We start from the raw sequence: 16,029 nt of genomic DNA on the forward strand, positions 1-16,029 counted from the left end.
CAGGTGCCCAGCTGGGGTGGACATCGGGTGCCTAGGGCTCTGGACTCAGGTGTCCAGACCCTCCTATCCCCAGAGGACCTGGCCCCTCTGAAGCCTCCCCATCTCCGTCCCCGCAGGCAGCACAGGAGGCTGATGCCATCCAGGAGGAGATGAACGAGAAGATCGAGCGGCTCAAGGCCGAGCTGGTGGTGTTTAAGGGGCTTATGAGTGACGTAAGTGCCGCCCGCCGCCCCTGGGTGTCATGACCTCCCCCACACCCATCATGCAAAATGCTTCATTCCCTCCGAGGCTCTGGAGCTCGGCTTCTAGTTAGAATCCTGGCTGGCTGTGTTTGACTGTGAGGATGACGGATGCATTGGATGCATCGGAGACCAGGCACCCTCCTCCCGCCCCCTCCCCACTTCTGCTTCCCTTGGTCTGAGTAGAGATGCATTAATCTGCCGCTTAACCCATCCCGCCCTGCCCCGGGCTCCCCTGATGGTCTGTGTGTGTTTGCTCCCACTCCTTCCCAGCTCGCCTTGATGAGGGCAGGCCTTGGTGTCTGGGCGCAGCGGGGTGTCTGGCAGGTTGGGCCGGGTGCCGTCTGGTCTGTGCGGGCCCGAGAGACTCGCAGGCCCAGCGGCCTTCGGCAGGGTTGCTCCGTGAGGTCAGGAAAGGCCGGCGTGCGTGTCTTTTTGACAATCCGGGGCCCCTCTGAGTATTGTGGGTGGGGGGAGCTGTTGGCCGCAAAGGGCTTCTTGCTGCTGGGGACCCAGGTCTCCTCCTTCCAACAGTGGGCAGTACAGGGGGAGACCCCACCAGAAGGCAGAAGGGGCCAGAACATGGGTGACTGAGCCTGGCGTGGCTCCTGGTGTGGAGGGACGTGAAGCTGGGTGAGGTTGGTAGAAGCCTCCCAGGACCCTAGTTGGAGGCCACTGGGCTCCCTCTCGCTTGTGTCCAAGGGGATCCACCCTGTCTCCTCAGTGACTCCCACTGCTGGTCGTGGGAGGCATCCGAGAGAGAGAGCTGCCTGTGTCGGGGACAGGCGGGGTGTGCGGGCGGGAAAAGAAGGGCTCTCTTTCTCCAGCGGGAGTTTGGCTTTCTTTTTCCTTTGCACTAACAAAGTAAACATGGATCCTGTGTCTGCTGGGAGGATGCCTTCCAGCCCTTAGGGAGAGCAGCACACACCGTGTCACACTGGCCCCCGACTCCCAAGGCCCCGACCCCTCCCACCCTGAGCAGCGCCGCAGCCCTCCACTCCACGGAAAAGCCTAAGGCACCCTCGGACTCTGGAGGCCTCCCCGCACCACCCCTGCTGACACCTAGGGGTCTCCCCACCTCTATGCCCAGCCCCCCAGGCTTGCTCCATCCCTCGCTCATGTAAACCCTGCTGTCCTCCCTGCAGCCCATGACAGACCTGGACACAAAGATCCAAGAAAAGGCCATGAAGGTGGACATGGACATCTGCCGCCGAATCGATATCACGGCCAAGCTGTGCGATGTCGCACAGCAGCGGAACTCGGAAGACGTGTCCAAGATCTTCCAGGTGACTAGGGCTGCCCTGCTCACCAGCCAACCCCCCGCTCTCCCGGAGCAGCCCTGGCCTCCAGCCCTGCCCAGCCAACCCCTGTTTCCCTCCACATCCCACTCACTCCCTCCCCTTCCCCGAGAGGTAGCACTACCGGACCCTGTGGCCTCCCCAGGTAAATGTAGAATCAGGCACCCACGAACTCATAGGCTCGTCTGACTGCTTCATCCTGTGGCTGGGGAGACCGAGGCCCGGAGGGTGATGCGCTGTGCTCAAGGAAGGAAGTGGCAGAAATCAGTCTCCTGCCCCTCCAGGGCTTGGTCCACCAGCCTACACTGTACCCACTGCCCTACTTCCTGCTCCTTCCTCTGGGTGCTCGGACTGGGCATCATCCCCATGGTTGGGGAACCCTGGCCAGGTTATGGGGAGAACTGGGGGAGCTGGCCTGAGCTCTGGTAGAGGGACCTTAGAGTTCAGAAGGGGAGCTGTTGGCCTTTGACTATGTTTCATTCCCCCCCAAAGAGGCTCTCGATACCCCCCCGACCTAACGTGCAAGTGTGGGTGCCCCCGAGAGACGGCGATCAGGTTAGCGCCAGTGAGGCTGTCTTCTGGAGAGGGCTTGGGGGGCCAGTCCAGCCGAATGAGGCACATGTCATTCTCCAAAGGCTGCTTCTTGAGTTTCGGGTTGTGGTTTGGCTTTTGCTTGAGCCCAGGGCAATACGGTGTGTTGTCGCTCTGTGTGTGTGACTCTGACGTCGCTGGGCCAGATCCGGGCCTCCCTGGGCCCTCTCTCCACCTCCATGCCTTCTTGCTGTCCCTCTGCCGGGAAGCAGGGGAGGCCAATGCAGCCTTCGTTTGCTCGTGGCTTGTCTGCTTGGAGTGGAAGCTTTTGGTGAACCTTGGGCCGCCTGTCCTTTGCCTTTGCATGTGAGCAGGAGGGCTCTGGGCAGCATGGGGCCGTATGGCCTTTGTCAGGGGTTCTCCGTCTCTCTGGCTGGCTCTGAGATATCCCAGGTGACTCTGTGTCCTGGTCTGGCCTGCTCCTCTCTCCAAACTGTGGAGTTGCTTCTGTGGTAAAAGGGCGAGCTGAGCCGGCGCACCCACCAGGCCGCCCAGGGCAGGGAAGAGTCCAGCCCGTCTGTGTCCCCCTGCATGTATCCCACCTCACGCTTCCTGCTAATGCCGCCTGCTTCTTAGAGGACCTGCACCTTTCCTGGCACTGGCCGGCCCCAGTCACGCTCATCATCCTGTGAGATGCCGGCTCCCTTCCCAGTTCACCCCTCCCCTCCATCCTAGCTGAGCCCCCCAGTTACCTTGATTGCTTCCTTTCTGGTTCAGGTGGTCCCCAAAAAGAAAGAACGTAAGGTGGCTTCCGATGATGACATCTCCGAGCAGGACGGGGAGGTGAACCGGTTCTCGGACGACGAGGTCGGCTCCATGAACATCACCGATGAGATGAAGCGCATGTTTAACCAGCTGTGAGTATCCCCGTGGCCCGCACACTCTCCGTTTCCCCGGATTGCTTGGGCAGGGGCAGTGAATGGGAGGCTTGGGCTGAGAGTAGCCCGCAGCACTGGAAGAATTTGGATTCATTTCCTTTTTTTTTTTTTTTTTTTTTTTTAGTCAGGGTCTCGCTTTGTCACCCAGGCTGGAGGCTGGAGGGCGGCAGCATGATCACAGCTCACTGCAGCCTCAACCTCTTGGGTTTAGGGATCCTTTCATCTCAGCCTCCCAAATAGTTGGGACCACAGGCATGTGCCACCATGCCCAGCTAATTTTAAAATTTTTTTGTAGAGACAGGGTCTTACCGTGTTGCCCAGGCTGATCTCAAATTCCTGAGCTCAAGCGATGCTCCCGCCTCGGCCTCCCAAAGTGCTGGGCTTACAGGGGTAAACCACTGCACCCAGCCAAGATTCATTTCAACATTTGTAATTTGGGAAATTTCATATGTTCAGCCTCTCTTGGAAGCTTAAAGAGGTCAGGCAGTGCTGAACCTGGGGCACAGTTTAACAGGGCTGGATGGCAGCTGCTGAATCTGGACAGGCGCATACTCTTCCATTCACCAGCATCCTTTATGTTCCCCGTCTGCCATTCTCCTGTCTTTCCTTTGAAAACTTCCTCCAAAAAAGCGGTGGGAGAAGGGGTGTTCTTGCCCATGAGATACAGGGGCTGGGCTGTCCCCTCCCTGGTCATGTGTAAACATGTCTGTGTCTAAGGATGTCATGAACCCAGAAAGGGCAATGGCAGATGTGGTCTTATTTGTAGGCTATTTTTCTTTTCTTTTCTTTCTTTCTTTCTTTTTTTTTTTCTTTTTGAGACAGAGTCTCATTGTGTCACCCAGACTGGAGTATAGTGGCAAGATCTTGGCTCACTGTAGCTTCTGCCTCCTGGGTTCCAGTGTTTCTCCTGCCTCAACCTCCCAAGTAGCTGGGATCACAGGCATGCACCATGATGCCTGGCTAATTTTTGCATTTTTAGTAGAGTCAGGGTTTCACCATGTTGGCCAGGCTGGTCTCGAACTCCTGACCCCAAGTGATCTGCCTACTTTAGCCTCCCAAAGTGCTGGGATTACAGGCAAGAGTCACCTCACCTAGCCTGTGGGCCATTCTTGAGCAGACCTTAGCCAGACCCACCTGCACTAGTTTGCCCTTGGTGGGCTGGCTATGTTGACCACATGGCTTGCAGAAATGGCTCCTGACGTTCACTTGGAGGGGGCCCCACAAATGTCACTTTGCTGACTCCAGATGCCCAACCTAGGAGATGGGGTATCACTCCCCTTTTGTAGACAGGGAAACTGAGACTCTGAGAGGAGAAGGGATTTGGGCAACACCGCTCAGCTAGTATGTGGCTGAGCTGAGATTCAGAGCCAGGCCGCCTCCCACACTAGTGCACTCTCAGTAGGAAATGCTGCTGGGGGTGGTGGCAGGGTCTGGGCTGGGTATGGTCAGTGGTGGGCAAACCTGCTGGTGCCAGCTCTTAGAAGCTGCTATACCCACTCCAGGCTCAGTGATGTCATGTTAGTACCTTAAAATTTGCTATTGCGGGAAATTGGCAAATGCTACCAATCAGAGCCTGGGAGGCTCTGCCGCCTTCCGAACCCCCCTAGAAAGGGCATATTCCTTCTAGCAGATGCCTTTGACATCACTTGTTTCAAAAGCTAGGGGCATGGGCTCTCCTAACCTTCCTGCAGAGCTCTGAGGCTGGCTCAGAATTCCAGGGTCCAGAGCTCACTCCACCCGGCCCCTCAGAGGGGCACATGTGGAGTTAGGACAGAGCTAGGCTGCCAACTCTTGGTCCAGTGCTTTGCCCCCCATGCCACACTCGGAAGAGAATTCTCTCTTCTGTCCCTATTGTAGGCTGACTTTTAAGGTAGACAGGAGGCAGGGGCAGGGTTGGAACTGGGTGGGGACAGGAACTCTTTTGCCTGATACTTCCTGGACCTGCCATTCCTTTGAAACAGAACTGAGATGGGAACTGTATGTTGGGGGTTTGCTATTTAAGGGTGATAAGGAGACCCCTAGATTCTTGATTCCTCTTTTGATACCCCCCATCTCATTTCTCATCTTTTGCTGCCTGCCAAGAGGAGCTTTTTTTTTTTTTTTTTTTGAGACGGAGCCTTGCTGTGTCACCCAGGCTGGAGTGTGGTGGTGCGATCTCAGCTCACTGCAGCTTCTACCTCCTGGGTTCAAGCAATTCTCCTGCCTCAGTCTCCGAAGTAGCTGAGACTATAGGTACACACCAACACACTCAGCTAATTTTTTTTTTTTTTGTACTTTTTTAGTAGAGATGGGGTTTTACCATGTTGCCCAGGCTAGTCTCAAACTCCTGGCCTCAAGTGATCCGCCCACCTTGACCTCCCAAAGTCCTGGAATTACAGGCATGAGCCACTGCACCCGGCCAATAGGGGCTTTTGGAAAGAACCACTGGTTGGAACTAGGTTTTTTGAACATTGCCCTGGGCATTTCTGAGCCTAAGACAGGACTGTATGCCCTGGAGACCCCAGGCTGGGTCCACGTGGTTAAATTAAAGGGCTTCTCTGAAGAAATTATTGTCCCTGCTTTTGTAAAGTCCCCAGGGCATTGTTAAGCTGACCAGGAATGGGGTGAGCTACAAAAGGAGACAGATCAGAGTGGAAGCCAGGAGGCCCCGTGGGCAAAGGCTCCAGTGTGTGGAAACAGCATTCAGATCCAAGTCAGGCGAGACTGGCTGCAGGAACGGGCGCCTCAGTGTTGATAGAGCTGAATTGGGTTCACTATGGAATTAGATTTAGCTGGTTGTGAAGTTACCTAAGTTAAAACAAACAATGAACCCTCTGATCACTTTGATCACCCCCATCCCCATTCTGCAGTTCTGTGTAGGTCACCCTGACCCCACCACAGGCGGGGCCCTGGGCCTTTCCCGTGGACATCTCCACCAGCTGTGGGCAGGACCTACCTAGCCAGGCTGCCCCTGGCCAGATCTGATGAAGTGTTTGAGTAATGCAGCCGTGTTTTGTTTTGATCCAAGTCGGTTGTTTGGGCTTCAGATCAAGAAGAAGAGCGGGAACGTGCAGCTCTCCCCTGGCAGGGCCAAGGCTCCTCCTCAGCCCCACCTTGCAGATTTGTGAAGTGGGGGTCTCTTCCGAGTTCCTTCTCTTGCCCGTCTTTCTGTCCTTTCCAGCTTCCTGTCCCTCGGCTGGGGTTTCCTTCAGATCCCAGACGCTGGGAAGGAAGTGAAGTCAGGAATCGAGTATGTGATGCAGTGAGGGCTGGACCCTGGCGGCTCCTGGCCACACGGCCCTCTCCAGCACCCGCCCCCCAGCTCAGGACCCTGGACTCGGGGAGCCACCTATGGACTCCTGTGGGAATGGCTTTTGGAGGGGAGCCAGCCCTGCCTGACTCCAGGGGGCGCTCGAGGCAGCTTTTTACCAGACAGCCTTCTTGGGACCTGCCCAGTCTCCAACCCAGTCCATTGGGAACACTCATTGCCCCGGAGGATCCAGGAAGGAGTTGAGGGAGGGCGGGCAATGGGGAGAGCCCTGGGAGGGCAGGGTCCACACTGTCGTGTGCTACCGATGCACTGGGTCAAGTGATTTCACTCCTGCAGACTTAGCCTTCCCCTTGGAAAGAGGGGTATGTTGGATGAGCTGATCTTTAGGTCTCCTCCAGTTGGGGTAACCAATGCATCTTGGGAACCCCTTAGTCCCAGTCAAACCTGCATGGTTGGTCAACCTACTTCTGGTTCTGGCCAATAGGGAGGTCTTGACATCTCCCAGGCTTTGAATTCAAATCTCATTTCCAGCATGTATTGTTCTAGAAGGCCACTCAATCCCTCTGAGCCTGTTTTCTCACCTGTGAAATGGGAATGATAGTTATGCTTACCTCATGGGATTGTTTTGAGGTGGAATTGTTTTGAGGGCGTTGCATTTTACTGCATGCTTAGTGGCTGGTCCAGTGCCCAGCACCTAACGGGTGCTTGGGGAGTGTTTTGATGGGGAGGAAAAAGCTGTAGGAAACATTCGGCATTCTAGCCTGTTTCTGCTACATGCTAGCTGTGTGACTTTAGACAGTTGAGTTATCCTTTCTGAGCCACCATTTCTTCATCTGTAAAATAGGAATAATACCAACCTTCCCAAATTGCAGAGAAGACGATATTATATTGAGCATCTCACTCAAACTAGGGGCTCAAGAAATAGCTGTTAAATGAATGAGGAAAATTGCAAGATTGGACTTGGAGGAAAATATCTTTAGTCCCAATTAATTAAAGCCTGACATTAAAAAAAATACACATTTTTAATTGTACAAATGATACATAAATACATTCTGCATTTTAAAAGAGTTAAACTCCTTTTGGATACGGCGAATGTCGCCTTTGGCTGCTACCCCTGTCTTTTCTGAGGACAGCCTTGAAGGTGTGTACCTATTGGGCAGCTGCCCCTTTCTGTCCCCTGTGTGGGTCCCTGGAGCCTGGTTTCTGTTCAGTCATGCCCTCTGGTGTCACCCCCACAGGCGGGAGACCTTTGACTTTGACGATGACTGTGACAGCCTGACGTGGGAAGAGAATGAAGACACCCTGCTGCTCTGGGAGGATTTCACCAACTGCAATCCGACCATCGACCTGCAGGGCGAGGTGAGCCCGGCGCCTGGCTTCCCAAAGGCCAGGACTAGGGACCTGGGGGGCACCTCCTTTCAATGGTCCCTCATCCCTGTTATTTTTCTACAGCCCCCACCACCCAGCTAAACTATCCCCTTTGGGCCAGGCGCAGTGGCTCACGCCTGTAATCCCAGCACTTTGGGAGGCCGAGGCGGGCGGATCACCTGAGGTCGGGAGTTCGAGACCAGCCTGGCCAACATGGCGACACCCCATCTCTACTAAAAATATAAAAATTAGCCAGGCCTGGTGGTGTGCACCTGTAATCCCAGCTACTCGGGAGGCTAAGGCAGGAGAATCACTTGAATTCAGGAAGCAGAGGTTGTAGTGAGCCGAGATTGTACTCTGCACTCCAGCCTGGGTGACAGAGCAAGACTCCGTCTCAAAAATAAATCAATAAATAAAATAAACTGTCCTCTTTGTTCTATTTCCCCAGCAAGAGGAAAACTTGGGCAACTTGATCCACGAGACCGAATCCTTCTTCAAGACGAGAGACAAGGAGTACCAGGAAACGATAGGTCAGATCGAGGTGAGGGCTCGGGACGTGGAGCCCACTTGTGAGGCTCTCCTGAGGTCCACGTGGTTGAGATCCTGGCAACCAAATGCCCATGTGTCATGGGCAGGGGCTGGTAGAGTGGGACAGGCATAGGATTGGGAGTCAGGAGGCCTCAGGGGCGACTAACATATTTCTTAGGGCCTCAGTTTCCTAATCTGTCAAATGGGGGTGGTGATCCTTGCCTGTCTCAGAGAATTAAAAAGAATATATGTAGCTGAGAAGACGATCCCATAATAACCACAGAGCTGACATTGGAGTGATAGTGAGTGACGCAAGGTGCTAAGTACACCTGGTATCCTTACCTCTACCCTATGCAGTAGGCACCATGCACTCCTTTTACAGAGGAGGAGATGAGGTTGGAAGAGACCAAGTGACTTGCCCAAGGCCTTGCAGCCAGGAAGCAGCATTGAAGTACAGTTCTCTCTGGCTCCAGAGGCTGTGCACGTGATCACTTCTATAAATGACAGTCATTGCTATTGTGCAGGAGAAAGGGAAGCCCAGCTCCTTCCCTAGAGGAAGTATCACTTGATAGAGGACAAGAGTCAGAAACATGAAAAAGCCTTCAGGATTTTTGTAATCAGGTCTGGATAAAGGGACCCAGAGATGCCGAGTTCTCAGAACCGGGTGGGGCACATCAGAGCCAGGCTGCTGCTGGGGTTGCTAAGCAACCATTCCCCTTTGGCCAGAAGGAGTTCTAGGGGACGTGGACCCATGTGCAGAGAGCAGAGGGTGGGGGAGGTTGATGTCCAGAGGCCGAGTCCTGATGATGTGGTGTCCAGTGGTGGACTCGATGGCACCTTCCCTGAGGAATCCAGGAGGGGAGGTTGCTGAGGCTTCTGCCACGAGGATGACTTGCCCTCACCCTTCTTCCTCATTGGTTCCTCCCAGCTGGAGCTGGCCACAGCCAAGAGTGACATGAACCGACACCTGCATGAGTACATGGAGATGTGCAGCATGAAGCGAGGACTGGACGTGCAGATGGAGACCTGCCGCCGGCTCATCAAAGGCTCCGCAGACAGGTACCCGCCTGTCCTCCCAGGGGATTCAGCTATGGCGTCCTTGGAGGGAAATTCCCAAGGCTGCAACTCGGCCATGTTTCATACTCCCAACCTATCTCTCTGTCTGTCTGTCCGTCCATCCATCCATCCATACATACATCCAGTGACTATTAGCACACCTATGTGCCAGATGCCTTACATATCTAACCTCATGCAAGTCCCACCACCACCCTGCCCCTTGTTGATTCAATAGATACTTGTCAAAGGCCTGCTCTGTGCAAGACGGTGGGGCCGGTGAGTACAGCCCTCGCCCTTGAGGAGCTGAAGCCCCATTTTCTGCTGAGCTGGGGAGCAGTTCACAGGAAGTGATTTCCCTTCCTTTGCCATCTGTTAGTCTGTTCTCATGGTGCTATAACGAACTGCCTGAGTCTCAGCGTGGTGGCTTATACCTGTAATCCCAGCACTTTGGGAGGCTGAGGTGGGAGGATCACTTGAACCCAGGAGTTCAAGGCTACCTTAGGCAACATAGCAAGACGCCATCTCAAAAAAAAAAAAAAAAAAAAAATGCCTGAGACTGGGTAATTTATAAAGGAAAGAGGTTTAATTGACTCACTGTTCCACACAGCTGGGGAGGCCTCAGGAAACTTATAATCATGGCAGAAGGCACCTCTTCACAGGGCATCAGGGGAGAGAATGAGTGCCTAGCAAAGGGGAAACCCCCTTATAAAACTGTCAGATCTCATGAGAACTAACTCACTATCGCGAGAACAGGATGGGGGAAACCGCCGCCATGATTCAATTATCTCTAACTGGTCCCTCTCATGACATGTGGGGATTATGGAAACTACAATTCCAGATGAGATCTGGGTGGGAACACAGCCAAACCATATCATCTTCTTCCAACCCAGGTCCTGTCCCCAGGAGACTGACATGTGTCAGGCATGGCACACAAGGCAGAGCCCCTGCCTTCAAGGACACACAGCCTTGTCGGGGGACAGCCATGCTGAGAATGAGCTAATATGCAGAGAATGCCTGCCACACAGCACAAATACATTTTGGTTGTTTTCCTCGTTTTGCTGCATTACTGTATGAGAGGGAGGGACAGCCCTGTGGGGAGCAGATCTGTGTGCAGGGCCGTGGCCTTGCCTTTCAGACCTTTAACTCCTTGAACCCACAGAACCCACTGTGGTTATCTCCATTATTCAGACAGAAGAGCAGACACTTAGGCAGGTTAAACAGTTTGCCTAAGCTCCCCCACCCCCAGCTCATCTGAGATAGAATCATAACTGCAGCCCAGTGATGTTAACCATATCCTGCATGGCCTCCTTTTGAGTGCTGAGTCATCCAGGGTTTACTGAGCACCTACTATGTGCCCAGACCTGGGTTAAGTGCTTGGAGGGTAACAGTCAAACTTGATCCACGGTCCAGCTCCCAAGGGGTTTTCTTCCTAGAGAAGTCAACACAGCCAGACCAAGCAGGGGGCGGTGCAGGGGGTTACCTCGTGAGCTTAAAGGATCTTAAGGATAGCTGAGTGAGGCAGGAGCTCAGGGCAAGGCTCCTCTAAGGGTAGATCTTATAGAAGTGGCAACTCAGCCTTCCCACTCCTTGACCCTTCAGAGGCCCAGGGCTGCTCTCTGAATTTCCCCACTCTCTTGTGCTTCTCAGGAATTCACCGTCCCCCAGCTCCGTGGCCAGCAGCGACTCAGGAAGTACAGATGAGATCCAGGATGAGTTCGAGCGGGAGGCAGATGTGGAGCCCATGGTCAGCTGATGACTGAGGCCCTGCCAGCCTGGTGGTCTTGGTGATGGGGCCCTGCCACCTCTCCTCACGGGGCCAGGAAGGCCCCTTGGAGTGGGGTTCGAAGCCGCACCACACAGACTTTCTCTGCCCTCCCTTCTCTGGAGGCCCCGAGGGACTGCTGCTTCCTTCCTTCCTTCCACACCACCAACGGGTGCCCCGTCTCCATCCCCCACCCACCCAAGGAATGGTGCTGTCAATTTCTATTGTTCTCCACATTACAAATGCAGACTTCTGTGCGGACTTTGCAGTGTTAACTGTGCCTTCTCCCTTAAGCTGAGCCACTTTGAGCTCCAAAGAATTATTCCTAGCAGGTGTTTTTATACAGAACTTTAAGGTGAGGGCCGGGCCGGCTGGCCGTGGCGTAATGTGGTTTCTGCCGTCCGTCCCACCTGCTCCTCTGATTGGCCATGGGCTACGCCCTCCCTTCCTCCTGAGCCAGCCCAGACCGGCCTGGGGCTTGGGGTGCTCTGCCAACCCCCAGGAAGGAGCCGCTTGCCTCTGTGAGCTTTCTGGGCCTGGGTAGGGACCACCCCAATTTTCTCACTCCCTGAAGGAGAGAAAGGTGGAAGGAAGGGAAGGAAGACACATTTTAATTTTTTGGGGGGATCGAGTGGCAAAGTTGAAGGGACAAGGCACTGTGAGGGGAAGGCGGAGCCTCACTGTGTTTAAACTACTATGCAAAAAACAAAACAAACAACAAAAGCAGCTTGCCTTATATCATTGTGGAAGGCAGGACCTCTCCTGGGCTCCTGGCTTCCCCCTGGAGCTGGGAGGGAGGCCGGGGTTAGGGTGATCTGTGTTGCAGCACTGACTGGGTAGCGTGGGTTTGGCTGAGGTTGGTCAGGAGGCCGGGGTTCCCGCAAGGCACTGGCCTGCCTGACCGCTTGCTGTCTTCGGGGCCTCTGCGGGTTCAGGGCAGGGGGCAAGGGGGTCTTTTATTGCCCTGATAACTTGATGTTCTTCCCTCCGTCGCCAGTCAACAATAGAGGGTTAGAGATCTGTAATTTCTCTGTGAGAAAGTCTGAAGGGGCCAGGCCCGGTCTCTGCTCCCTTCCACCCGCCTTGGGTTAGGACTGTCCGGCAGTTGCCCGCTTTTGGCCACTGGCAGGAGAGAGGCCTGCTGGGCTGCTGGCAGGGCAGGAGCTGGAGTGAGGGCCATCCTCTTTCTGCTCCTGGACACACGCAAGTCTCTCTCAGCAATTCCCTTGACTGGCCAGTCAGGGTGTTGATCTGAGCCAGTATCCCCCAAGACTTGAATGGCTTGATTGGGCCTGCATTGAAGGGCACTGTATGGCGACCCTCCCCCTTCCAAATCTCAGCTTGGAGCCAGCTGAGCAGGCTTTGCTTTATTATTATTTTTTAACCTTTTTTACCTACTGCAGTGGGTCTGTTGCCAATTTTAATTTTTTGTTGTCCCAGGAGCTCCCTCTAGTGGTAAAAGTAGCAAAATGTGCCCAAGGACTAGAACTTGGGTCCCTCTGCCTCGTCTGGAGGCAGAGGAGGGGGCTCTGGGTTTGACTGGGATTGTGGTCCCCAGAGGTCCATGGCCTTTAAGGGTCTTCTCTGTTTTCTGTTTCCCCCACCTGTGTTACAGTCTTAAAAATACTGTACATAATAGATACACGTAGAGAGAGAGAGCGTGAGAATGTGTTAGTGACTACGTGTGATGTAATTTATCACGATTTGGTGGCCTTCGTCATGAGTTTTTTCCTTTGTTTTATTTTGCTGGGGGCACCTCCCATAGGTCCCCTGCGGCAGTCTGGCTGTGACTCTTCCATAGTCAGCATCTCTTGTTAGCCAAACAGTTCCCTTTGGCAGGTACTTGGAGGGACAATGGTTTTGGAAGAGAGACGGCCCTTCTCTCTCCTCCTCACTGACCCTTGTTCTAAAGGTTACAGGGTTCAAACATACCTGATTCTTGTTGTTATTGTTGTTGAATTTTTATTTTAACCAAAGGTTTTCAGAGCCAGTTGGGCTTGAACCTCAGCTGCTAAAAAGATTTTCCGTTTCCACGAGGGCAGGAAAACATCCACCCTCGTGGGTCTCCTCCGTCCAGGGCTGAGGGAGGCGTTGGACAATGTGGTGTGGGAGTTTCGTGGGCAGCGTGGAAGCCAGCCCTGGTTTGTTCCCCAAGGTGGTGGGAGGGTGACAGACGTATCTTTAAGAATTAAGACTGTAAGGCAGCAGTGTTAGTGTTGGAGGGTAACAGGTTACTGTGGTGATCAGTGTCCGGCGGTATTATTTTTACTTTCCTCCTTGTATACATAGGTCATTTGTCTTTGAGAACTAGGGTACTTGGCCGGGCGCGGTGGCTCACGCCTGTAATCCCAGCACTTAGGGAGGCCGAGACGGGCGGATCACGAGGTCAGGAGATCGAGACCATCCTGGCGAACACGGTGAAACCCCGTCTCTACTAAAAATACAAAAAAAAAAAAAACTAGCTGGGCGAGGTGGCAGGCGCCTGTAGTCCCAGCTACTCCGGAGGCTGAGGCAGGAGAATGGCGTGAACCCAGGAGGCGGAGCTTGCAGTGAGCTGAGATCCGGCCACTGCATTCCAGCCCGGGCTACAGAGCAAGACTCCGTCTCAAAAAAAAAAAAAAAAAAAAAAAAAAAAAGAGAACTAGGGTACTCTAGGGAGTTTGAAAATGGCAGGAGCCAGAAAGAGATCCTGGCCTGAAAGTCCCTTCTTGCTAGCTTTTAATATCTGCTCTCCTCTTGGGAGTGAGGACTTGGGGCAGGTGGGTGGGAGAGGGTTAGCCAGAGTGTGATGGGCCTGCCTCCTGGGCTGGTTCCGGGGTCCGGCCTGCCTGACTGCCTGCCTCTCCACCACATGCTTTTTTTCAGTTAATGCCAGTGGGCTGTGCTTGTCCCCTCACCATGAGCCCACAGCTTGCCAAGAAAGAGCCCAAAGCTCGCTGGGGCAGCACCAGTCCTAGCTGGGACGAATTGGTCCATCCTTTGTAAAGCTGTAAATACTTAGTCTTGACTTTCTATTTCTAAGCCCAGTGTCATATTGACACTGGTATTTTAGAATTGTTCTCAGATGGGCTCTCCTGCGCTGCCCTCTGTCTCCTATTTTTGGGGGTTTTATACAAACAGAGGATTGGGGAGGGATAGGAAGACTAGCATCCATTTGGCTCCCTGGTTGGTTGTGAAATACACACACACACACACACACACACACACACACACTCCTCTGAGACTCCAAACAGAGAAAAAAATTATTGGCAAGCCAACATTTTCTTTCTTATCTTGAGAAAATGTCTTGAGGTCCCTGAAGGACCAAATCCATCGTGGACTAACTCTGTGGGTAGAACTCAGATGACCTAGGGAGAATTCAACCACTTACGCTTGGAATGGGAGGAGAGGGGGTGGGGTGGGGGAAGATTATAAGATGTAACTTAAGCTAAATGTAATCTATTTATAAAGCAAGAGACTCTCATCTATTTTTATGAAAGGAAGGGTTTTTTAATCTAGGGTAGGCAGTTGTGGTAGCCCAGCATTCTCCTGTGGATGACAAATGGTGCATGTTGTTGCCGGATTGAATAGAACCCATTCCCCTCCCCATGCCTCGTCTTCTGTCCTCACTTTTGGTCATTAACACCCATGAGCAGCTTCAGCAGACTGTAGGTCCCACTTCACCCCATTCTCCTCTCCTCTGACCCCTCAGTTTCTTGGAAGTCTTGGGGTAGGCTGCAGGAAATTCAGAAGTGTGGTGGGTGGGGGAAGGGCCAAGGCACACTAGGGAGGGGACAAGCTGGGCTCTGGGGGTAGGCTCTGATTAGTTATTCTGACTCTGGTCTGCTGAGATCCATTTCCAACTCAGCTGCGCTGGGAGAGGGTTGGGAGGCAGCAGAGCATGGGTGACAGTGGGAGTACATGACTTCCTTGGAGCCTGGGCCTTCGTGGGTCCCAGGTGGTCAGGCAGCTGGAGTAGGAGTGGAAATGGCATAAGATGCTCATAGCCCAGCCCTGGCTGTGCCTACTGCAGGCCAAGCCTGGGCTGCAGTCCTTGCTGTGTTCCCCCCAGGGTCCTGGCGGAGGGATCAGGGTGCTGGGGGTTTCCTAGGATAGGGGTCTTCCCCCTTGAGACACCAAGCTCTGGCTCTGGAAGAGCTCTCTCCTGAAGTGGGGTGTCTGGAGGGGGCTGGGTGGGTGCAGGTAAAGCCAGATTTTCTCTGGAAGGGAATTTTCTATGAATGGATGATTTCCAGGCTCAGGGTGGGCTGTGTGTTAGTTCTGGGCAAATCCCTCACCAAGACCCCTCCCTCCCAAGCCCTCAAAGAAACGAGGCAAAGCCCTTCCCTGCAAGACCCCTTGTGGACATTTCTGCATCTACCTGATTTTTAGCCCCATCCAGGGAAACTTTATACCCCGTGATTCCATCCTGCCCCACCGTTGCTGTTGTCTGCCAGCTGGGTCTAGCATCACAGGGAAGGGGGGTTTATACTCATGGAAAGACTACTGATCCTACCGGAAACCAACCTGTTTACTTTATTGTTGTAAATATCATGCCCTTTATATCCTGTATATTGGCTTCTTTTAAATAAAGTGAAGTGTCTTAGAACTGATGGTGCTTTTATTATGTTTTTGTTTTTAAATAGAAGATGAATCTGCTGATGGGGGAGGGGTAAGAGGACTGAGGGTCACAGAAACACTCAAACTCATTAGCTAATTAGCCATAAAATAGGGGATGTCCTATCACCTGTTACATTTGTAGCTCACAATAAAAGCTTTGGAAGATGATAAAGCAGGAATCATTACACACATCTTACTGAAGGGGAAGAGAGGACCCGAGACATCACAGGCTCAGCAACTGGCTTGGCCTGGTTTGGAACTGATGGCCTTTTAACCACAAAGTCCCCATTTCTCCAGGCTCTCCAACGTGCCCACAGGAGGTCACCTCCCCAGGCTCTGCATTTGACAGTATCCAACGTTCTAGTTTTTCTTGTTAATGGGCACGTTCAGGGCAACATTGCCCTAATGTGAACTGAGCCCACCTGTCTAGGGTCTTCTCCAAAGATAAAGACAAATAGCC

At 53.3% G+C, this 16,029-nt stretch overlaps 1 protein-coding gene across 2 annotated transcripts in view; it reads left to right on the plus strand.

The window, feature by feature from the left end:
* The window catches only part of IFFO2 (intermediate filament family orphan 2), a 50,373-nt gene extending 34,815 nt beyond the window's left edge, over positions 1-15,558 (plus strand). The window contains exons 3-9 of one of the 2 annotated variants that reach the window (XM_007980281.3): positions 117-212; positions 1,385-1,525; positions 2,846-2,985; positions 7,495-7,615; positions 8,073-8,165; positions 9,081-9,211; positions 10,856-15,558. In XM_007980281.3, the coding sequence (XP_007978472.1) occupies positions 117-212; positions 1,385-1,525; positions 2,846-2,985; positions 7,495-7,615; positions 8,073-8,165; positions 9,081-9,211; positions 10,856-10,961 (828 nt within the window). In that variant the 3' untranslated portion in view covers positions 10,962-15,558. The remainder of the gene's footprint in view (positions 1-116; positions 213-1,384; positions 1,526-2,845; positions 2,986-7,494; positions 7,616-8,072; positions 8,166-9,080; positions 9,212-10,855) is intronic. The other variant, XM_007980282.3, reaches the window with a different exon arrangement.
* The last annotated feature ends 471 nt before the right edge of the window (positions 15,559-16,029 follow it).

Source organism: Chlorocebus sabaeus, chromosome 20 (assembly GCF_047675955.1).
Source record: "Chlorocebus sabaeus isolate Y175 chromosome 20, mChlSab1.0.hap1, whole genome shotgun sequence".
Lineage (NCBI taxonomy): Eukaryota > Metazoa > Chordata > Mammalia > Primates > Cercopithecidae > Chlorocebus > Chlorocebus sabaeus.